The sequence below is a fragment of the Diachasmimorpha longicaudata genome, chromosome 11 (genome assembly GCF_034640455.1).
Source record: "Diachasmimorpha longicaudata isolate KC_UGA_2023 chromosome 11, iyDiaLong2, whole genome shotgun sequence".
Lineage (NCBI taxonomy): Eukaryota > Metazoa > Arthropoda > Insecta > Hymenoptera > Braconidae > Diachasmimorpha > Diachasmimorpha longicaudata.
The window spans coordinates 6,459,622-6,484,513 of NC_087235.1; the positions used below are offsets into that span (position 1 = coordinate 6,459,622).

At 41.7% G+C, this 24,892-nt stretch overlaps 2 protein-coding genes across 9 annotated transcripts in view; one reads left to right on the forward strand and one right to left on the reverse strand.

The window, feature by feature from the left end:
- LOC135167494 (uncharacterized) overlaps positions 1-24,892 on the reverse strand; it is a 162,867-nt gene that overhangs the window by 5,785 nt on the left and 132,190 nt on the right. For all 6 annotated transcript variants that reach the window (XM_064130752.1, XM_064130750.1, XM_064130751.1 and 3 more), the window contains one exon: positions 3,430-3,706. In XM_064130752.1, coding sequence (XP_063986822.1) covers positions 3,596-3,706 — 111 coding nt within the window. In that variant the 3' untranslated portion in view covers positions 3,430-3,595. The remainder of the gene's footprint in view (positions 1-3,429; positions 3,707-24,892) is intronic.
- The window catches only part of LOC135167489 (LIM domain only protein 3-like), a 62,480-nt gene continuing 41,257 nt past the window's right edge, over positions 3,670-24,892 (forward strand). Inside the window, exon 1 of one of the 3 annotated variants that reach the window (XM_064130736.1) lies at positions 3,670-3,770. The gene's annotated coding sequence lies outside the window, so the exon portion shown is untranslated. Of the gene's footprint in view, positions 3,771-14,941; positions 15,220-24,892 lie in introns of those variants that run through there. The other 2 variants (XM_064130735.1, XM_064130734.1) reach the window with 2 other exon arrangements.

Consider the following 24,892-nt stretch of genomic DNA (forward strand, 5'->3'; position numbering starts at 1 on the left):
TTTTCAACAAAATGTTAATCAATTATTTCATTATCATTATTATTGATAAATTAACGGGGATATGATTCAAAGTTTCGTCTGAATGAACCAGAAATACAGTTGAAATGGGGGGTGAGCCGGGGGAGAAAGGGGGGGGGGCGGTGAGGGGGTATACATATCATAGTTGACGGACGGGCGTGCTTAATGCGAATCGCATCCGGCAGAACGAGCGCATTCACGAGACACGCCAATTACATCCTCGGGCGTAGCTGACGCACGCGACCGCGCGTTTATAACACCAGAGGCCCGAGATCCACAAAAGTGGCCAGAGGGGTGAGGGAGAGGTGAGGGAACGGGGAGGCCCACTGAGTAGCACACCCCTGCACTATCCCCTCCTCCCCTTTCCCCTCCTATCCCATACACACAGTATCCTCCTCATATTCCCCCGGAAATCATTTTATTTTCGTCCTTTTTATCACTGCACCCGTAATCGGGCGCTCGTGCCAGCAAAAACTCGTCCCTTCCGTTGTTCTCTCTTGCATCAATTTTTTTTTTCTCGTTGAGTTAAATTTCTTTATTTCGTTTGGGATTGAGTTAGGCGGAAACGGAAGGTCTGACGAAACGCATCATCGAGTTTTTTTCCGGGAAGATTGTTATTAGTCAGGGGGGGTGATGAAATCATGCAGAACAAACTTTTTTTTTGGTTTTTAGAGATAATTGAGTGAGGAGTAGAATATTTTGAAAGACGGTGGCTTTTGTGAGATTTATTTTCAAATGTTGAAGAAGACGTCGATAGCTCCTTCCCAACATTATCGATTAGCTTTTATAAAATTCGAAATGTGAATAAATTTTTTTGATTGAAAATTCATTGTTATGGGAATTTTGAAGGGATTTTTGTTGATAACAACCTGATTTACTTTTACATTTAAGTTATCTTTGAGAATCCCCTCACCCCCTAAACCCATAAATTCCCATTCTATTGTTGGAATTGTATTCCTAGCCCAGGTTGATGGACATTTTGGCACTGTTACCCCACTGTGATTCGACTCGGGCGAGTGCAGTCTCGCCAATTTACTCATCTGATTATGACTAATGTGGCAATTCGCCTTTGCACAGTGTTCCGTCATTAATACACAAAACTGAGTTACCATCTGTAAATCGATGAGGGTCGGGCCATCAAAGTGTGAAGCCCGTTTGGTGGCCTCGAAACGTCACCAAACCCCAAAAGCCGGAATACCCATTCAGTTCACCGTGTGCATCCACTTCTCTCTGTCCTCTTCAACACTAGCCCCCTTGCAACCCGACTAATCTCGACGCTATTGGTTCGCGATATTTCGAATTAATTAATCCGCCACCCAGAGCTTCAGGCCAATTTCAAAAGGGAGGGAACGGGGGAGAGTAGACCTGAGCTTGGTATCACTCCTGTCTGGTTTATCACACGGTTAATCCCCTGACATCTACTCATGCAGTTGTACGCGAGTAAATGAAAGAATCAATCAAAAATCTTCAAAATCAAATACCCCATTAACGATTGAACAAATATTTTGCACACGATTTGTGCAACAAGGCTTTTAGAAAAATCTTGATGACGACTTTCTAAAAATAAAAAAAATGAAGAAAAATCAAATTCTAATTATGAAATTACCATTTCGAAGAAGTTTATTACATAAATGCAAGGTTGATTGGTCCGAGGAGGTGCTTATTCACCATTCTGATTCCGTGCAATTATAGCCCCCTAATTACGCCGTCCTCCATCGTTCCCCCTTCCCCCTCCCCCTCAGTTAATTAATTCCTACCTCATTAACGGTACGATGAGCTCTGTATTCTATTCGGATCACCCTGGTATATCAAGCCCCTTGACAGAGCCAATCCCCACCGGTCAAGTGCCCTCCCTTCCTCAAAAATCCACTGTCCCATTAATTACCATAATGTTGTATTTTTTTCAAATCTCTAATTCTCCCTTCCCCTCCCCCCGCCAATTAGCGTGGAAAGTTGTTATCAAAATGCCCACCAGATAAATAACGAATAAGTGATGAAATATTGCTGTTAATTAACGCACCACTGGAGCAATTAACTCTCCGGTGTATGATAATAAAATCATAATTGTTAATTAATTTAGTAATTATGTGGAATGGAGAGATTAGGTCAAACGCGTGTCACCCACGCGTGGTCTGCGGTACCACTCGAAACATATCTGTTATATTATATTGAATGCACAGTGTACCACTCAGTTCAGTTGTGAGTGAAATTTATCAACGGGGAATTCATCGAGAGGACGAGAATCGAATGGCCTGTGGTACACGTGACTCAAACGTTAAACGAATTATAATTTTTTTTAGGGGAGTGGGACTTTTCATGGTTCGACACACTGTGGGAAATAACAACCCCCTGATTGATCATGGGTGGCTGTGATGGGGGGATGACACTGTCTAAAAAAAATAATTGGAGTCTGGTTTACTTTTTTCCGAATAAATAAACTCGCTTCTGCATTTAATTACACCCTTCACCCCCCTCGAAAAAATAATATTCAAAAATGCTCCAGTAAAATCAATAATTCTGAAAATAACTTGACAATAAATCTTCTCTTCATTAATTTTATCTCCTGAAAAAATCACAAAAAATAAGTTTGTCTACTCCATTTTAATTACCCCTTGACAACTCACAATTAAACTTGACCCCTTTCATCCACTCACGTGCGCCCCACACGTAGGGAATGAGAAAAAAAATTAGAAAAAAAAAAGAATTATGAAAAAAATCTGGGAGAAGACTTTCTCGTTAAATTAATTAGACGCAATTACGTGGACTTTTTCTGAGAATGGGATTTGGGGTAGAGAGAGGGGGCTTTTACCCCGCGAGCGACAGCGCGACTCTGGCCACTTCACCCCCTTCCTCACTGTTCCACAGTTTGCTTTCTCTTCTTTTTCAAGCGACCCCCTTTTACGGTTGCTTAAGAGGGTTTGCTTGTATCCCCGGAGATGCGCATGCGTCATCCGATTAAAATTACTAATTAGTTAATTAAGTTAAAGTGGAGGAAGGACTCTCCTTGGGACTAAGTAAGTTGACCGTCTGATTATGACTCATCGGTTTTTATTTTCTGCTGTTCAGAATGCTTTTTGTGGAGTTATTGTGAGTGGAAAGAGGGAGGATGAATCAAAATTCATTAATTTGTTGGGAACTAATTAATTATTCTCAATTCCGAGTGAGATGAATTAGCTTGAAGTACTGGGCGCCGTGAAATTCACTTCATTATTCGAAATAATTGAATTTTTCCACCGAAAATGAAAACTGAATTGCGGATCAATAGATATTGCCCTCGAGATTTTAAGTTCATCAACTTGTCTGAATTTAATTAATTATCCCCGAGCTCCAAATGCAATGGATTAATAAACAATTATTATCTGGAAAATTATGGTACGAGAATCGAGTGAACAAATACATCGGCAAACTTACGGAATTAAATTATCTCTAGAAGCTTTCGCGAGTAGATCAGTCTTTCAGTTGGATAGCCGATGACAATAGAAAATTAATGTATTATCTTTCCCAAGGTGGTCGAACGTCGTCGAGGATTCGCAAGCCCAGTCGCTCCGGAAAATGGACGACGAACGTTGGGGACACGTCAGGAGTCCAGAAGTGCTTTCTCGTGTTCCTTAACTCGCTCAGTCGTCGCTCCATCGGAGGACAGCCGAGTCTCCTCCTCCCTCTTCTCCACCTCGTCAGTACGAATAATCTGGAAGAATAGAGCATCATGGATAGCTGGGCCCAATCAATTGGAGAAACTCCGTATGGGAATGGTAAATATAGGAGAAATTCCCTGATGCTCGCACATGCGGGATCACAGGAATTTCTTGTTATTCACTTCACGCAAAAGCGAATTAAACGACTGACGCCCCTATGGGGCAGGCGAGGGTTTTTTTTATTGAAATTTGTTTGAGCCCTCATGTGAGGTCCTCTTGACCGCTATACGGGCCGCTCGATGAATTACACAAAGACGCCGAATTACACATAGGAGAGGCACCGAATGAGTGTCCCCGTGCGAGACAAATTTTAGAAATTTTCAATTAATTAATTTATCCCCTCGATATTTAATTTCTTCATTTGTGATTTATTAGTTGGGGATTTATCAGCTTCAGAAACCGTGATAATACATTTTGCCAATTTCTTTATTCGATGTTTAATTGAAAATTGATGGAATATGAATTAACGCGTCTCACTGCACCTTTTGGAATCTGAAAAAAGGGGGTGAGGTGTCGGTCACGCGTCCCCTATCTCGGCCCATCCACTCCCTCAAACTGAACGCATTTTTCGTTAAATGCGTTCAGATGCACCCGCCAGATAAGAGTTACCACCGCACCAGGAGAATGAGTAGGCGAAAAAAAGGGCGGGGGAAAGGGGAGGTAGGACAGGGGAGGGAGACTGAGGTGGATTATCGCATTGTGTCAAGCATGCAGTTGGCACGTCGGGGACATTCGGAAACCGATGCTCATTTATTAGGATTTCACGCTCGTGATGCTCTCGTTTTCTCCGCACTCGAGTGTTATGCAGTTTATATACCAGGATTCCATGCCCTTTGAGTCATTGTTAGGTGTGGACGGACGGTATCGCTGGAGGTCACAGTTCGTGAGAAATCATTTTTTCAAATGGAAAGAGAATGCACAAAAAAAAAAATGAAACGTGAAATGACGTCGAGACGGACAATTTATCATGTGCTTTGTCCGTTTTCATGCTGGATCCTGTGAAATTTTTCTGATTGTAATTTGTAAAATATGAAGATAAAAGTTCCGGTGCTTTTATTTCCGATAAATGTTCAGATAACTACAGACGTAAATTAATTTTTCAATCTATAATTGAAAGACAATTATTCCATACGAAGAAATTGATAATTTGGAAAAGTCTCGTCTGACTCTCCATTGAATTTTCCCCTCGAATCCCACCTCCCCCGTCGCCCAATTAAAACGACAATTAGTGTCCAGAAACTAGTGAAAATCGATATCACCCAGAAATACCCCGTCTGCCGTTAAAATCGATCAATCTCAACTATCCTAGACAGTTAATTTAACCGAAAAGTCACTTTCGGAAATTCAAAGAGCCGTATTTTTCTCCCAATAGGCCCAAGATAACTTTCACATCACACGACGAGAATTTTTTAATATAAATTACCCCGCCGTCCTATAAAAGTCTAGCATGAGGTATCGCTTTCTCATTTATATCTTGAAATAACTGAAAATATATGATGATTATTGTTTTAAGAGTCAATTTAATCCTTCCAGTAGCATTAGGTGGTGCGGTAATTTTAATAAAAAAAAACTTCTCCCCGCGTATAATTAATTCTTCATCACTCATCAGAGGTGAGAAAACAGTAACAAATTCGCTTCTCCCTCCCCGAGAGCGGCGATAAAAACAGCGGGCAATCAGAAAATTGAATTGGAATTTAAAAGTCACGGAGAGCGATTTAAAACACCGAAGTAAAGCCTGAAATATATGAAGGCATTGGGCTTGCTAGCCGAAGGCAATCCTTCACAGTTAACGCTCCTAATCGTATTCATTAAAGTGCTCTCAATGCTTTTACACGGTTCCCTTGGCTTCGTCCCTCCGCCCTTTCCTTTGAACCCGGCAAAGACTGAGGTGAGGGAGACTTGAGGGCTTTTAAGTTGGCAACAATGCGCGGATTTATAAACCCCAACGTGGAGTATTGTTATCGTTCAACGAGCGATCGGCGGTCGAGGGAGGGGAGGGATAGGGGTTTTCGACACTCACCGAATACCAAAACCATTTGATTTTTCTCTATTGTTAAGAAACACGATAATCTCGGGTTAAATGACTGGTTTTATTGATGAAAATGGAGGGAAATAAGAAAAATGAGGCTGATGGACGATGGTATCGGGGGAGGGAGAATGATTTTTTGAATGGAATTGATTGATTTTATCCCAGAAAACTAGTGGTTAATGATCGGTTGCTGATGTACGAAACATAAATGTTCAGTAAAACTTACGGAATATACAGTTCGCTCACGCGATCGTCATCTTTCCCAGATCATTCATGAAATGATTGAACGAACTGGAAAATTTTTATTGAATGTTTGAGTCTGTGTTTGTATTTTGGTCAGCGTTGCGTTAGTATTCGTTCCGCAGTGCTATTTCTCATTATCCATCATGATTAAAAAATCAATTGAATCCCCCGTGTCGACCCTTCAACTCCGACAAACCGCAGTAAAAAATTCTTCTCATCCTATTCCTCCCCCTTCCCCTCCCCCCAGCGCTTCTGACTTTCCCATGACTGTAACATTGTAATCGGATCATCTCTCGCATCACCGCTGGGTGAGCCGTCCAGGGGCGATTCTCCCCAGTGAAAAAAGACGATACAAATGACGCTGAAAGAGCAAGTTAAATTTTAATAATTCACCTAGATGCCCTCAGGAAAATTGGGAAAGTGAGGGGGGAAGGGGGGGGGACAGGGAGAGAGAGAGAGAAAACGAGGATGGAATCACACTCGGGGAATCAATCCGAGAATGGGCTCGTTAATCCGAAAGGTACTTCGGACGCTCGACCGCTCTTACATTACGTAACGGATATCATGGGAAGGGGAGGTGGTGGTGGGCCCTCCGAGACCCTCTCCCTGAGACCGTTGGAAATGCTACTGCGCGGCCGAGTGACTGAGTGGTTATTTAGGTAAGAGCAATACCATCCTCCTCCTCTTTCCACTCGGCGATTGCCACGGGAGTGCTGCCACCCTGGCTCCAGCCTCAAAGTAATGATGGCAGAACATATTGTGCTAAGTCTTGACGGGGAAAAATTATTGTCCATTAGCCTGACTGAATTTATTTCGATTAAAAAATTATTCCTTCAGCCGCCGCTGTTTCTTAATTCGATACGTTCCTTTTACCCGATGGATTTCACGATAACAAAATAAAACAAAACGATCGGGACTGTCGACGTTATTTTACTTTGAGGGACCTGAAATGCCGATAAATTTTCATCCCATCCCGAAGTAAGATTTATCAAATGATAACTAATAACAGTGCCATAATCGATAAACAAATCCCCAAGTTCCGTAACTTTTACTGAATATTTCCCTCTCGGTTCGCTGGGAAAATACCGGAATTTAATAATACCCCCGATCTCAACCTATTCGCAGTTTTCTTTTTTCCGTGTACCCAAATGAAAGTGGCCCTCCTCAGCCGCACTTCTCTCAGTCACTGGTGCACGTCGTGGAGACGCGTGTAACCACCGAAAATCCGAGGCGTAATGGCTCGGACAGACTGTCGAGTCGCTTATCTGCGGTTACCACCATAGAAATCCCGGGGAATACATAACATTACGTGGCCGTTTAGATGATTGGCCGAGATTGCGGCTGAAGCTCCCCCTCACTCGTCATTCACCCCTTATTTTTTTTTTTTTCTCACTCTCTGTCTCCGCTCCTCGTTCTTTTCCCATTGGCACAGCTCCCATGACCATTACTCCACACATTCAGTGGAATCAAGTATCAATGACACTTTTTCATTCCTCTGTTATTATTTTTCCCTTCTTCGGATAACAAAGAAAACCTGCAGTCAGGGTAGTCAAACGTCGCTCGGTACAAGGGGAGTGGAAATGCTGTAGCAGGGGTTATTTGAGGGAGGGGGGGGAGAGGGGAGGGGGAGCAGGCGAGGCACGTAATGGCGTGTCGGAGTTAACCGGTTGATAACCATCAGTTATAATTAACTCAGGCCAAGCAGCGAACAAGCCAACCCTGGTAACTACCACCCGCAGACCTCCTACTCCCTCTCCTCGTCGTCTCTAACGGCTTCCCTTAACGTTGACTGTTGTATTTGTGTGCGTTACCAAAGGGATCTCAGGGTTGAATGAGGTCTCTACGATATCGCGTCCACATTTTTCATCGCGAAAGAGGGTAGGGGGAAATTCTTTGATTTGTGAATGATTTGTTTCTGGAATATTTTTCGGGGTCAAGAGGGATTTTTGAAAATTTCGGGGAGGGCCGAGGAGGGGAGTTGCTACAAGGGACATTTCCGAATATTGGAAGATCTCAATCTGAACTTTTATTCTGATTGACAACCAGTGGAAATGGATGGGGTTAGAAGTAGTGTTTCGAAGCGGAAATTTTCTCATTTCCGTCTGGTAAATAGTCATATTTCCGATAAATTTTTTTAATAGGAAAGTTATTGAAATGGATTTTTCAACGTTTAGGAGTATTAATATTTAATACTAATATTTTTCAAGTGTAATGAGCTCCAATACGGTCTCGTTATTAGTTGAAACGCAGGCATTAACTTGACGTAAATGAATGAAAAAATGCAGAAATCGGAAACTCCTGGTATTGAGATAATCCACTTCCCCGGGTGTAGCACCACCTCCGAAGCTCCTTATTCTCAACTGTCCATCTCTTCTTGCGTCAGCCAATAAAGCTCGTAGGTACCTCTCCAATGTATACATACATCAGCGCATAACCCGACTTTCTCGTAGCGCGTGTCTCTTACACCCGGTGGCTAATCCCCATTGTCGGGCCGACATAATCCCATAATGGATCGGCTTCGATCCACGAGCATATGCGTCGTGCAAACCCAACCACGTAACAGTATGGAAGGGTGGAATTCTGTACGGGGAGTAACTGGAGTTGAGGGCTTGTGTAGGGCCTGGAGCGTGCCAACTACGACGCCTCATCACAGGATTTTCGGGGGAGGAAGTATCATCGCCCTTTGCGGCAAGGTTAAACGGGTATTCGGTGATATAATCGAGATGTTATCGATGAGTTTCGGGATACGTGGGGGTATCATTACAGTCGGTGAAGTGATTGATGGTTTTACAGTCACCGGAAAATGTCATTTGAATAAATTATCTGTATTTGGACAGCTGAAGTACAAATAAATCCCTGGGAATATTTGAATAGACGATTTATTATTTCGAGTCGAATGAATAAATTTCAAATTAATTAAATTATTTATTGCGAAGTTTATCCGATTTATTTAAACATTTTTTTTTGTCAAGTGAACTGTTCCCTAATTTTTAATAAATTTTTCTCACCGTTTTAATGCCACGATCGCATTCATAATTTCGGAAATCTCAGAAATGAAACGGGGGAGAGTAATCGCACAGTGCTATCATTGCCGGCTCTTTTAATTTCCTATATTGGGAGAAAGCGGTATGAAAAGGGGTAGACAGTGTGTGTGAACGCAAGAAAGGTGGTTATATAGCTGTGATGGTTGGTTTCGCGCGCGCGAAGGGTTGCACAGGGTGGTAATTGGCTGTCAGGGCTTCCCCCAGTCCTACCAACCAACAAGCCCGAGAGATTGGTATCGCTTATAATTAACTTCTCCGTGCCACGAAGCCACTGTTTCCATCGGCGTCGACGCGAGTGGGTGGAAAATACACCTCACCCCGTTAGCCCACCCCCAGCGAACTGATTTCAAATCCGTGAAGATGAGAGAGCCGTGGGACACGAAGTCTTCCTCAATCGAGACATTTTTTTCTACTTAAAGGTCTGGTCTAGAATTTTTTTCAGAGGGAAAATGACTTTCGCCAAAATCGCATTTCGAAGGGGGTTGAATTTTTTTTCCCGCATTTGTGGGCCCCACAAATGCCAACAGGGCCCCCGAGAGCGAGAGAAACGCAAAAAAATTGCTTTTCCTTCTGTTCAGCGGCCAGGGGTCTGATCTTGGATTTTTTCAAGGTGATTTTTATGAAAAACAGTATTCCCTTGATGTTTGAGAAGTTTGAAGAGGATTTTACGGGGTGGCAAGTAGTGAAGGTGACAGTACCGGGGAGAAAAGCTCTTTGAGTGTGAAGGATACTAGTACTCAGCGATAAGGGGTAGAGGGGGTCACCAGGGGGTAGGGGTTTCGGACAAGAAAGGAAAAACGAAAGAAGAGAACCCAAAGGACGCGTACGTCGCACTCACTGTGACTGCAGGGCAAAACTTGGGCTTGGGAAAGTGGTATCCCTCTCTCTCTCTCTCTCCCTCTCTTTCTCTTCTCAAGTCTAAGTAACATCCATTGCCACCATCCACCTACTATTCCATTCCTCCACCTCACTCACCCCTCTACCCCTGCGTCCCTCTTACACTTTTTACTTTGCTTCACCTTCACTGTACTTTACTTACTACCTCAAGCCGCTTTTTATTTGCAATCCCACTTACTTTCACTCGTGGATTTTCCCCACCTTCTCAGCCATGTTTTCGTTGGTTGAATCATTTCTCTCAGCGTCCACAGATGGAAATATTCAGTCAAAATTGCGGAACAATTCCCATCGGCCGTATTGCTTTCGGGATTTTTTTATGGAAATGGAAGAGAATGAGCTTGAAAGCTCCTGTTTTCTCTCAGACCTCTCCATTGCCAGCCGTCCCAATTCTCCCCTCCCCCCATTGCTTTCCCATGAACACAGAGGAATATCACTGGGGCCCAAGGAGTAACTAGTTTTCTGAGCAGGTCACCCCAATTAACGTTTCCACATAGAGCCGTAATACTTCTCCCATCCTCAGGCATCCCCCTTTGCACGTATACAAGCAGCAACCCTCATCCTCCACAGGTCCTTTCCTCCCTCCTCCATCTCCTCTAGCCCATTTGTACTCCACCGGGCGTCTATACTCGGGCGCGCGCTTCTCATGGAAACTTGTAATTGCGAAAGGAGCCGGCAATTATAATTGCCTCCGTCCCAACGCCCGTTTGGACGCTCGTAATTATCCGAAAACCCACCCCCACCCGTACATTTAATTTTCTTCGAAAAATTACTATTTACTTTTGCTCCGATATTTTTTTTTTTCCATCTTAATTAATTCGTGGAAGACATTCATTTAATTTTTTTCTTGATTAAAAGATTGAATGATGGTAAATTTGAATTGATTCAGCGAACTGCTGATTAAAAAAACCGTAATTTATATTCATGAACGATGTTGATTGAATTTTTTTCAATTAAAAAAGTAATTAATACTACAAATGCCAAAATATATCTCAGGATTTTTCTGACGAATAAATTTATGTAAATAATTAACCTGATCAATACAAAAAATAATTTCTGCTGGAATGCGATTGCATCCAATTTTTATTCATTAAAAACCCGTTAATTAATGCATAAAACTCGGTAATGAACGGTTTTCGGGCCGGAAATTTGATTGAACTAAATTTTGATTGATTAAAATGAAAGGAAACATTAATTCATTCATAAAAGACAGTGATTGAATTTCTCCTTAATTAAAAAATTAATTAAAGCTACAAATGAAAAAAACATTGCTCATGAATTTTCCATCGGTGGAATGAATAAATTGATTTAAATAATTATCCCAGTCAATTAAAAAAAACAATTCATTATATCTCTGTTTTCCCGCCGTAGTTAACGGTTTTCAGGCTGGGAATTAAATTGAATACAATTTTTATTGATTAAAAAAAAAAAAGCGAGTAATGAAGAATGCGGGTCATTCAGCGGCTGACGAGAGGCCGCGCGAATGTGCGCCCGGGTGGCAAATCGATTATTTAAATTAACCAGGGCCCTGCAAGTACGCTTTTGCACACAAAGAATAGAAGTGAGAGGGAGGGAGGGCAAAGTAGGCTCGGTGGTTAAGCTCGAGAAGTCGAGGATTAAAGAAGAAAAGGAGGTTGGGCTGAGGGAGGAGGGCGAAGCCTCACACTGATGTTAAAGTGGTGGGGATTGCGCCCAAGACTGCCGGTCAATTAAGTGCAGGAAATTAGACTTTTAATTACGCAGTCATTCAGAAAATTACATCGGCTTTCTACGAGCGTCAAGGCGACTTCTAGACTCAATTCTTTTTCTTTGAGTTTGAAATTGGCGGGACAGGATGAGGGGGGAGGGGGAAGGGGGTCGGTGACTGACTCGATCGAAACTCAAATGCGAAAGTGAAAAAAAAAAAAAATGCAGAGAATGCAGTTTCGTTATGGCATTAATTAACCATTTTTTTTCTTTCAATTATTTAATGAGCTGTTGGGGATTACATTCCCCAACAGCTGATTGGAAAATCTTATAATTCAATTTTTGCCCCCTTGCCGCTCATCCCTTACAGAATACTCAAACTAAAGAGTTTAAAAAATACCCAGAGAATGTGATAAAATTTTTAAAAAATACTAAATTACGCGGTTGCTTTTCACAAGAGGCGCGTCAGAACGAGAGAGTAAAAAAAAAATTGTGGGTGTAAAAATGCGTGGAGAAAGAGCCCGGAATAATAATAAAAACTGAAAAAAGCGAATGAAAGAGGTATAATAATAAGGGAAAGAGCCCTGGCATAATGGCGAGTGTTAATTTTCGAAATGAAAACGAGAGATCCATCTTTCGCGCGGCAGTACCTCGAGAGCAGAGTGCGGCTGGTGGGCCCGTGCGCCAACTACTCTCGACACTTCAGCCTTTCCACGGAGGCCATTCTCTCGCTCGACGCATTAGAGTAATGAATTAATTTCCATCCCGCCTCAATCTACCCACCCCCACCTCGTTCACCCGAAGCTTTCTATCCCTTATTCCACCCTTCAACTACTCCACACAAGCTATACTTGACGATCGACGCCGCATTCTCTTTTATTCACTCGGTTGTGGGGAGTTTTAGGCATTCAAATCCTTTTGTTGATCATGAATAAATATTTTTAGTTGCGGACCATTTGAAATGGGAATTATTTCCTCGTTGATTGCGGTGATTTGCCGATTTGAGGGGAAACAATGTTGAAATCCGACTGGGGCCGATAATGTCGAAATTATCGTCGACACCACCGGCACCAGTAGTAATTAAAATTAATACGTCGGTAGATGACAAAAATGAAATTTTCCAAAATATATTAATACAACAAAGCAACCTAAACTCATTTGGTTATGCATGAAGGCGTGAGTAGACGATTAACCGTTTTGAACGACAGTTCAATTAACTGAACCGATTAAGAGGACGCGATAACTCACCAAGGCATGGAAAGTGACTTTGAACGACACACCCCCGCCCTCCCCCCTTCTCAAATATACACCCAGGGCTCCCATAAATATCCATGCAATAAGGTGTATCGATCGTTAACGATTAGAAAATCCGGAGGAATTGCCCTGAGAAGCAAATTAAAGTGATTTTGTTAGTGCTTTCCTCGCCATTTCGTCGTCCCTCAAATGATCTTAATCTCACTGATACTCTTGTTTCCTGTTTCACGAGTCCTCGGGGGTTGAAGGGGGGAAGGTAAATGGGAGCGAACTGCAATGTGTATCGTCCGAGGTTTTAGCTAATTGTCATGAGGGTGAGGGATGCCATCTCGTGATTTCCCTCTTTCTTTTATACTCCGAGAGACTCTCAACTCTATTGTCTCTGTTCTCCTCATTCTCTTACACTAGCAATGGGAACAGTGTCAACCCCCTCCCGCCCCTTCAACCGTACACCACTGGTCCTTGTCTTGAATGTTTCTTGCTTCCCCTCCTTCAAGTTCTTTCGATCAATCTCCAGAAACAAAAGTGGAGGATAAAAAAAAATACAAACGGAAACTGTGCAAGAGGAAGTATTCCACTTTTCTCAATTACATTTTAGCTCCAATTCAAGTAATTGGAGAGGGAAAAATTTATTGGAGAGGATGAATAAGTTTAATGATAATGGGTGATGTTAGTTTAGTCCATTTGGAATTATTTTATTTATTTATTTTGATGAATTGATGTCGATTAAGGAGATAATAAGGAGATGAAAATGAGAAACATTAATTTAGTTAATTATTCAATTGGTTCACTTCTTTGCAATGTATTTTGATTATATATTTAGCATTGAATGGATGGAGAGGGAATTTTGGTAATATTTTGTAATAAATATTAATTCAATCAAATAACTTCGGGTAAAATTTAATCATCAAATATTAATTCCACTTAATTCCGGATAGAAATGAAGAAACGAATTATGATACATTTTTACACATCGTTAGTATAATTTTTATTAAAAAATCCTCTCCATTTAGAGTACAAAGAGTGATGTTTGTCATAACTTAAGTGGAGCCTCGTTTATTATTATTTTTCGATATTGGTAACAATTTTAATATCCATTAAAAAGTGGTGAGCTGTATTTATTGCACCGGGTAAATCGATCTGACGGATATTAACACGATACTCGGGCTTCTCGTCAATATCACTCGAATGAAAACCAAGTGAGGGAGACGGGCGGGAGGAGGAGGAGGAAAAGGGAAGGGGAGACATCGGACGAGTAATTGCCGCGGGCGCTAATGAGTTTTACGATTAATAATACCCAGCAATCAGTGAACTGTACGCACGCGCTCAGTCGTGAAAGTAAATCGATGATCCTTCGAATGATTTTATCCCCGACCAACTGAAGACTTGAGGAAGAAATTGAGATAAAATTTCGTTGATTAATTTATCGAGGAGAGCAATCGCCTCACGTGAGATTAATGATTAAAAATCCTGTTCAGTTAATTGAATCACCTGCTGATGAGTATTTTTGTTAATTTTTTATTCGCGTGATTTCAATTAGGGGAAATATGATGTTAAAATTCAATATAATTAGATATCCACCAAATATATAATATCTTCAAAGAGAATTACTGAATGTCAGCCCCAACACCTCATCACGATCACTAAAATCCCCCGGTCTACAAATCCCCAACCAAAATAATAAATACGCAAATCCAAACCAAAATATAAACCTCAAAAGCTTTCACCGTGAAGCCTGGCGTGTTGAATTTAATGACACTGGACCCTCCGAAAACCCCTAACGAATCCCTTTAACGATTCTCTCCTCAATCCGCCAAAAAGTTATAAAGGACAAAGAAAATGCCCCCCTCCCCTCTCCCTCGTTAATTGCTAAGTTCATTAGTCCCATGCCACGGGACAAATACGACGTTTTCCTTCAGTCCCCCACGTTCACTTTTTTTCACCCCTGCTGCCCCTCCCCGCATATCCTCCCCCCCCTCACCATCTCTAATAACTCCACAAAAGTGTATAAGGTACTCTGTTTTAGTTTTATCAAGCTGACACGCGTCTCAACTCGACGCATGCGCTCTACGTCAACAGCCGGTCTGTGCCTGATCAGTGCGCGTACCGTTTCTCCTTACACAACGAGTTCGACCGTCAGCGCGAGAGGTACGACCTCATCTTCGTTCCAATGATTATCAATCGCTAATTTCCCGATTATCGCGGCGCGTGTGCAACTCTTTGTGAATAATTCAGTGATTTTAATATTTGCAAATTGTTTTCAATAAATTTAATGAATTTGTGAACGTGATCTGTAGTGATACAGTGCTGTGTTTACACCCGGGAATACACAAGAATCGGCCGATTAATCGATCTGGTGAGTTGATTTTCTTATTTATCCGGCGGAAAAAAAAAACAAACATGCCAGGGAAAATTTCCGGTTAATTTTATCGGCGTCGCTTCGCGGGGTGGATTAAACTCAGTTTACCACTGCCATTGGTTTCTTTTCGCTTTCCTGTCTGGCTGGGGAATGGAGGGATTGAGAGAGGCGGAAGTCAATCTTCGCGGCCGGATGTGGTTCACCCCCTTGACTCCCCCAAGACCTGAATAAGGTGGAAATACTCGTCGACGGGAATATCCGAACGAGCACCTAAATGAAATCCCCAAAATTAAAGCCGTATATTAACTCTCCGTCTACTCCCTCTGCCTCCCCCTTTGGCGCCCACTCTCCGCGCCTCTGCCAAATTAAAAAGCAACATTTTATGATGCTACCGTGGCACCAGTCTACGGGATACTTTTTCTATACTTACGGAGGGGGTTGGCGGCATATACACGTTTCAGTGGGGTTGGTAGGAGCGGGAAACGGAGGGGGGGTGGGGGTGAGGGGCAGCGGAGAGTGGATAAATTCTGCTGGGGTTTGCGGAGTTGAAAACTCGGGGCTCCTTTTTCACTCTCCATTGTCCGTAAATTGCGTTTTTAAATTCGCTGGGGTGCCACGTGGACTGGAATGATTTTTTTTTTCCTCGTGGAAATATTTTGGTTGGAGGGGATACAGGATGTCAAACCACTTCGCAACCAAAATTATTCGGAGCATGGGGTAAAATATCTTTTAATGAGATGAATAATGTGATTTACAAGTAATTGTACTTTGATTGATTTGGAGGGTTCATTCGGGTGAACCGATAAATGAAAAGATTCGGATTATTTGGATCTTGAATCAATATAATTTCAATATTTTGGGAACTCGTTTATTACTTCGGGAAGAGGTGTTTGATCGATTTGAAATCGTTGGATTTAAATACCCTATCCAATAATTCCTATCATTCCTCTCCTCTCCCCCTCCTCGAGACAATAGTCCTTCATAGAAAATACCCGGACCAAAAACATTCCCCTTCAATTCAATTTACCAAATTCTCTATTTCGAATTCTAAAAATTCACAGCACCATCAATTAACCCACCCACCCATACCATTACCTGCAATTCAAACGCAAACGCCCCTTAAAAATTTGAAATATTTCCGAATAAATTGAATTACGATTTACCTCCCCCCTGCCACCCTCGGAAAGAGCCGGGGAAGTCACAATCGTAGAACGGCGATGCCGCTGAGGAGGGGCCGCCGGTGGGGTAGGGGGAGGTAAAGGGTGTATAATGGAAGTTGAAATTGGTTGGGCCTGTCCCGGCTGGGCAAGCACACCCACACACACATATCCCTCCTCCCCCTATCCCTTTTGTACACAAACACATTCACATTCACTTGGAGCTATACGAGCTATCGAGGGAAACGCATTCCATGCCGAAATTGCTTCGCACTGCTAGCGATATCCAGGCGGTTGGAATACAAGGCTCCTCTCCTTCCCGATGTGTTGGATATATCGGAGGGGTGGGTGGGTGGGTTTGGTTTGAGGTTAGATTTCCAGTAGCGTCAAAAAATACACGGTTAAGCCCAAGTGAGGCGAATGAAACGAGTGAGGTACGGGACTAGGTGCAAAGATAGAGTGAGAGAATGTGTACAGGGGGTTGAAAGGGGTGAGGAGGAGGAGGTGGAGGAGGGAGGGGAAAAGGAAGGGATGGCGTGTGCGCGCGCGGGACGTTGATTAAAACCACCCCGACGGCGTGAATGTCGACCAGAGGCCGGGGTGAAAGGGGGTTTGGGGAGGAAGGGGGAGGGGGAGAGGAATGAGCGTGAGCACGAGAGGGGTAGAGCGAGCCAAGGCGTTGCTTGCTTAATTACTAAAAGCTAATCAATTCCAGTGGAAGTAAAGTTTAAATTGCAAACTAAAGTATAGCTTCCCGACGGTAACCCACCTCCCACTGTACCCTCCCTCCCTTACTCCCCCTACTGCTAGTGGAGTCCCATCCCACCACCGCACTTTTCTCTTGAGCTGGAGCGATATTACTCGCCGAATGCATTCTGCAATTAGCTTGGGTGATAAATCATTTTGTAGGTATTATAAAAAATAAAAAAATTGGGTTTGGAATGGGGGATGGGGAGGGGGAGGGAACTGAGATTTTTTGAGGGGGGGGGTGAAGGGAATTGGGTGCGTTGAGAATTGTGATTTTAAAGATAAATACAAGCATAAGTTTTTGGACTTTTTTTTATTTTTTTGTAAATTCAGTCAGTTTTATAACTAATGATTTGGAACTAATTTCATCCTGTGTTCAGGGTGAGCAGATTTCAGTCACATAAAATAATTCTCATTGAAATAAATTTATCTCTTTGTTAATTTTGTGTAAAAAAAAATTATTGATATATTTTCGTTGAATGTTCCCTCCAAAAATTAATCGGAAAATAGATGAATGAAATAGCTTCTCCCCTGTAATTTCACCATTCTTCTGAAGTTTGAAAGCCCAGCGGGTTTCATATACGCGGTCACGGAATGTCTTGAAACAAGCAATAAAGTCAATGTCGTTACCGGGCGATTCAATTCGCAAGACACATTGCACAATTTCACATACAATTTTACGGGAGAGCGGCCAGGGCTCCTATTTACTTCATGGGTATACTAAATCCCTTGGAAATGTCGTATGTAGGGGAAAAAGGGTGAGGGGAGAGGGAGGGAGGGAGCGAGTGTAGTGCCCCAGCAACACCGTCTTGCCGTGTGTCAACCGTGCGATGATATCGCGCCGGGGAACTACCGAGTTAAAGTGATAGAATGCGGGGACAAGAGAGGAAGGTACCAGAGCGCTTAAAGATCGATGCATCCCTGTTGGGCAGAGGACTATTGCCATCGGGTAAATCCAACGAGAATCACTCGAGTGCAACGAACCAGTGGCACAAATTTTTATTTATTTACTCCTATTGTTTCTGGTATTTTCATTCAGTCGAGGCAGATGAATTCCAGAATTGAATGAGATTTTCTTCTGTATTTTATCGTTTAATTTTAATTGAAAATATCTCATTCAAATTTTTCTTTCAATTTAAATTGTTTAATTCATTCATTTGTTGTCCCTTTGACTTCAGTTATTATTTTTGATAAGCATCATATTATTTATTTTATAAAAATCAATAAAATTATATTCTCAATTTATTTATTACTGATTACGAAAAAAATTAGAGTAGTCGAAGAAAAATCTGAGAAAAAAAGAGTTTAGATTTGAATAAAAGTTTTGTAACAAGTCATTTGAATAAATTCATTCATTTGATTCAAATAAACTTTATTCAACTGAAATAAACCATTTATCCAGGTCCAGCTAATGAATTACTTAATCATCGAAGAGCACCTGAAGAAGATTAAGTTGAAATGAAAATAGCGAAAAACTAATTCCATTTGAGTCGAGAGTTATGTACAGTCGGTAATACATGGTAGTCCGTATAGGGCCAGTAAAGCAATCACATTAGAGTCCAGAGGCTGTTGGATGGGGGTTGGAGGAGGAGGAGCAGGGGGGGAGGGTGATAAGGGGTGAGGGGGATCCGTCCAATGCGGCTCTGTAATACTCCCAGCGTTTCACTTCGCCTCTCAATATCAACGGTAATTAAATTTTCAAAGCCATTTTTGGATTGCCAAACCACCGCCAACAAGTTTTCCCTCCATCTCGCCCCGAATTTCTGGTTTTATGGGTCATTCGAAATTCAATTAAAGCGAATTATCTGAAGAATTTTGGGTGAATCGTGAGTAATAACTGTGGCATTGAACATTCGGGGTAATTTTCAATGATAAATATAGTCAGCCGACTTATCTTACGAGGAATTTGTCAAGCTATTTGTTGAGAAAATTATTTTCTCGGTATTGCGAGGACTGTATGAGAGAATGGGACGCATATGCATCATTCCTCATCGTGAATTTTTCCAGTTTTATGCCTGACACGTGAAAACTTGAAAAATAGCTCGGGGACTTTATTGGATAAATTGGAAAACCCAAAAAAATTATTAATATTCAAACATGAGATTACACTTTCGTTTATTTAATAATTAATGAGTAAATGCGAATTTATTATTCGAGTAATCCACTGAACCCGAAAGGAGATGACATAAAAAAAAAATTAATTCCCGATGCATTCAATCACCACTTAAATTCCACAAAATCCCAGATCCGAATTTCCCAGCAATTCACCAAAAAAATTCCCTCTAAAAATTCAATTTGCTTAACAATGAGCGAGAAGATGGCGGAATAATGATTTTATTTGTCCAAGATTCTCTCGTTCATCCCCCATTAACCGATACGCCCATTTATCAACTTCACCTCCATCACTGAAGAACATGTCCCCTCCTCCCTCTCACCAACCCCACCAGTCTCTTCATCCCTCCCTCTAGCCGTCGGTTTTGGTTATCGGAAAGGAGAATCTCGGTAACGCATCTCTCCAGGAAGGCGAAGAGTTCAATTTTCCGAATGCAGAGGTGCCCTGGAACCTCTCTTCTCCCTCCACAATTCCCTTCCACCCCACACCCCCCTACTCTTCCATCTCTCGTTCGGATGGAAAGTTTTACGCCGTTAAAAATTTATAGGCTAGATGGATCCCCCGGTATACGCGTATATACACGCCTTTACGAAAGTAATATCAATTTCAGTAAATGGAAAAAGTATCAAGATGCCGTAGAAGGCACTCGCCATCCTCCCACCCCTCTATTCTGTTGAGGGTTGATAGAGGGAGATGCGGTGGTTGCGCAAGAGCAGAAGAATGTAGCAACAATGTTCTTGGAGGCCACTCAAATGAATTAATCCGACAGTATTTCGCGAGGGGTTGGAGAGAGGGGGGGGCGGATGGGTGGGGGGAGAGTGTGAGGAGAAGTGGAGAAAATAATTTTATTTCTCTTCACTCCCCCCCCGTCCGCCGTTCGTCCGTCTCGTCCTGGGAGCGTATTTTCTTGGGATTCATGCCCTCGGTTTTTTTGAAACCCAGACTACCCACGAATTGGATTTTTAATCGGTGCGCACTCGCCGGAAAATAGCCACTTCGCCCTCACTACCACACGCCGTGTCTATAAATGCTCGACCACTTGTTCCCCTCTTTTTTTTTTCTGCCAGGAGGGGGGTGTGACTGCAGAGGAATTTATGAGAACTGAGGTCTTTTGTTGGGTTTTGGTAGATGACGTTAATGAAATTATTTATTGCATTAATTTTTTTTTGGGTGATGGTCGTGCTGAGGGTATATTGAGGTCTTCAGAGGATCGTAGAGGGTTGAGGGAAGGTTCCTTGTGGAGCTTAGACGAGGGCTACAGGAGGACAGGATTTTTTTAATTAAATAAACTGTAATCATTCGGATGAGATGTGATTTAATAATGAATAGCGAACCATTCACATCAATCAGGACCTTGTCCTCGTAAATCCAATGAAAATTGTTCGATCGATTGGAAAATCATGTTCGAAAGATTTTAAAGAAGATAATTTTCCCCCAGCTTGAATAGAACGACTGGGGTCATGTCGGAAAAAATTGAATCTTTTCTTCAGTGGATTATTTTCTTGAAAATTGTCTTTCTTTTTGAATCGAAGCAGCTTATATCCCACCCTCCCCTTGCCAGAGGGACTACCCAGGTAGGAAATGCCAATGTCCACGAAACGGGCCAGGTCTGGCACGAGACTGGCTTGCCAGATCTGGGCCACCAAGCTTGGCCCGAGGCATGGCCAGACCGGCAAAGAGCATGGCTTGCCAGGCTTGGGTCACTAAGCTTGGCCCGTGGTATGGCCAGACTGGCAAAGAGCACGGTTTGCCGGGCTTGGGCAACCACGCTTGACCCGAGGTATGGCCAGACTGGTAAAGAGCATGGCTTGCCAGGCTTGGGTCACCAAGCTTGCCCCGAGACATGGCCAGGCAGACAAGGGGCATGGTTTGCCAGGCTTGGGTCCCATATGGAACAGCATTCCAAAAATTGAATTCTCATGGGGAATGTTCCTTCACTAAATTTTTCGTCCTTTGATTCTCCTTCTTCCGAAGGTACCATTATTTCTTCTGAACATACTATTTCAGGGGAAAATATGCGTGGATATCACCGTATACCACACATTCTATGACAACAGCCCGTAAGATGGCGTGTTGAGTAGTCTGATTGTGGCAGTAGACATGAGTGTCGTGTGCGGCAATTTATTATTTTAATATTACTCTTTTACTATTGTAATATGTCTCAGAGTTCATATTCACGGGTTAAAAAATACAGACATTTTCATCAACTGAAGAAAAAAGAATCTGTAAACGTAGAAGGCGCTAAAGAAAAAACTCCGGATTACAGTGAACGCAATAATGCCGATGAGGAAGAGGTTAGTTTGCCAACAGCCAATGAAATAACTATCCGTAGTGGATCTATTGTGGATCAAATTAGTGGAGATGTCGATGTTCGACATCTCGATGATAATGCTAGTGCTTGTGGTGATAGTTGGTCGGGTGGTGATGGTGATTGTGGCTCGTATAAGCATCTTAATGATTGCATCAGTGAATCCAATAGCAGCGTTGGAGACAGGGATGAACCAATTCTTGGGGGCTCAGGTTGTGATGGTGATTCAGATGACATTGACAATGATTTCAACAAAGTATTCACTGACAGCATTGGAGACAAGAATACACAAACTCTGGACAAATTGGAACCGCGGGGAATGGAGCAAAAAATTAATCAATGGGCAGTGAAATTCAGAAGAGCTACAACAGCAGAAGCAATCGATGAATTGTTAGCCATTTTAAGAAGTGAAGGTTACACATCAACGCGTTTCATTGGGCAGAATATATATTAATATATGAATATTGTTTAGTATTCGGCTGTCATTGAAGTATTAATTATATTTATTATATTTCTCCTGGCGAGGTCGGAAATCCAGAAGATGGAAATAACAATTGGAAAATGTGATGTATCTTAGCATAATAAAGTATTTTCTATGTCATTTCCTCATAAGTTAGATCACGGGAATAAATATCCGTTGTTGGTTCAGGGATTAAATATTATGTCCAAAAGTTTAAAGGGAAAAATAATAAGTGGATTTTTAATTTTTAAGAAAAATTCTAATGAAAGTAATTTCAGCCATTGAGAGCTGTTTTCAGTATTTGGTGATTCAAGTCAAATAATATTTATAAGGTTGAAGTTTCACAATCGGACTGCGTCCATATTCCCCAAAGATTTCAAATTTAAGGGTTGAAATTAATTAGTTATATGTAATCCTATCCAAGACTTTTTTATATTTCTAAGTTTGTTTGAAAGAGTGAATATAATAAGCAATATTATATAGAACTAGCACACAATCAATGCAACTAAATATCATTCTGTGTTCCGGAGTTGCAGATGGAGAAGACATTATTGTAAAAAAAGGACGTCTTTCCGAGATGAAAAAATAATTCTTATCAGGATAATTCGTATCAGCAATTGTCTATGGATATAAGAATTAATTCTTATCATCCATAGCGGAATAAATTATCCATAATATTGCTATTATAATGACTGTTTTCATGCTTGAATTGAAGCACGATAATTTATCAATTCTAAACTACTAATTTAAAAAATAACATTGGTGCGTTATTTTGTTGGATATTTTGTTAATACAATCTTCGAATTCTGAAGACTGACTGCTAATATTATTAGATTGTAAGAGAGAGTTTATTAAGACTTAATATGGTATGTCGTATTAAATTTCGGATTCAAATGATCTACGTAGATTATTTATTTTAAAAGCGGATGAAAATAATCCACAAAAGATTTTTCTACAATTTATACCTGCAATCATTTTTTTGAGTTTTCATATTCTGTTCGCGGAAAAATCTCATAGTTGTGATTATCTTTCATGAAAATTGGAGATACAAACACTGCATATCTTTAACTGTTCAACCAAAATCGGATGAAAACATGTACTATGTCGATAGGAGGAAAAAAGTTTTTGATTGGCTGAGTTTTTTTGTCAATAGATTTAATAAATTTAAATATAAGTTTTGTCACATAATAAAACTGTTTTCTGTATAATGTTGAAGGTAATAAATACATGTCTGCTTATCAGATATACCGTTCATATATTTATTGGTGATTCTGAACCCAATACAGGCAACGGTTGGAGCCTGGCCACAGCTCTGGTCGTAAATCTGGGCCAATTTCGGGCCGAATGGTCAGCCCAGAATGCGGCCAAAGTTCGGCAATAGGTCTGGGCCAATTTCGGGCCGAATGGTAAGCCCAGAGTGCGGCCAAAGTTCGGCAACAGGCCTGGGCCAATTTCGGGCCGAATGGTAAGCCCAGAGTGCGGCCAAAGTACGGCGACCGAAGTCTGGCCAAAGTTCGGTCCCAGGCCTGGCCCCGTGTTATCATCCCAGGGTCTAGCCAAGTTCGGCGCGAGTTTGGCTGGAGCCCGGGTGCCGAGCTACGGCAGCTCGGCGGCCGTGCTTGTACCAAGGTTGGCCCATTCGTTTTTTCCTACCTGGGACAAGGGTCGACAATGGCTCGTCGGCTGGTGTCTCAACCGGAGTGTAAATAAATAGACTCCATCGTCGTACCGTCCCATTTGCTAGATTAGAATCAAATATAATTTTCCGTGGCAAAGAGGAAAAATAGGAAGGGGATGAGGTATGATCGTGTCTAATATACCATCACCCCACTTTTGCTCCAACGAATCCGGGGCTTTTCTCCCGTTAGTCCAACACATCCACATCCACACATACACGTTACAGCCGGGAAATTGATAAAATAAAAATCATTCCATCATTTTTTTTATGCCATCCTTTCGACACAATAAATTCTATTCAATTTATCCCGGATATTTTCGCCTCCTTTCTTTTCATTAATTTTTGCCATTTTTTTCATCTCGTTTGCTTGTTTTTTTTTTCACAAAATTTTGTTCGTTTTTCCTCATTCCGAACGGGCGACGAGAAGCCGAGGCGGTGTGAACAAAAGCGACGTTCCCTCTTTTCTCGTTAAAGGCCAATTCTACGGTTTAATTAAAATTTCCCCGAACGGAAGTAAGAAGTAATTATAAAATTTTTATCGTGGGTGGCTTATTTTTCATTGGTACACTCCCCTCCCTCTCACACCTCAGTGCCACAGCTCCAGTGGACAGGACTCGCTGGGCCCCCAGTGCAGATTAAGCGATAAATTGTTTCCACTAATTTTGTAATGGCAGGAGCGCGTGAAGAAATCTCTGCCTCTTCATTTTATTATTCTACTTCTGCGATGGGGACTTCTTCTCAGGGTTTTTGTGGACTTTTATTCGATTGTTTACGGGGAATTGAATCGAGCCTAATCGTTAATAATGCTATACGTGATCCTGAATGAAATCTATTGAAAATCATTAACATTTTGATTTATTCCAAATTATTTTACGACTGAAAATCTCAAAATTAAAAAAAAATGGCAGAGTAATGAAGAGCCTTTATGCAAGGTCACACGTAGGTTAATCACCTCATAATTCAATATAATTGCACCATTCAGAGGCAAACACGAGACTCATAGAAACCAAAAAAATAATTGTTTTTCCCGGTCCCAAAATTTTGCTGAAATTCCTATCCCAAAAAAATAAATAGAAAAAATTTGAGGTGATGAAGAATAATCACTTGCAGTGATAGTAGATACTGCCATTACATCGATTGATCAGACAGTAGTCCCGGATACTGAATTCATGCGCGCAGACACTAATTTGCAACGTCATTACTACGT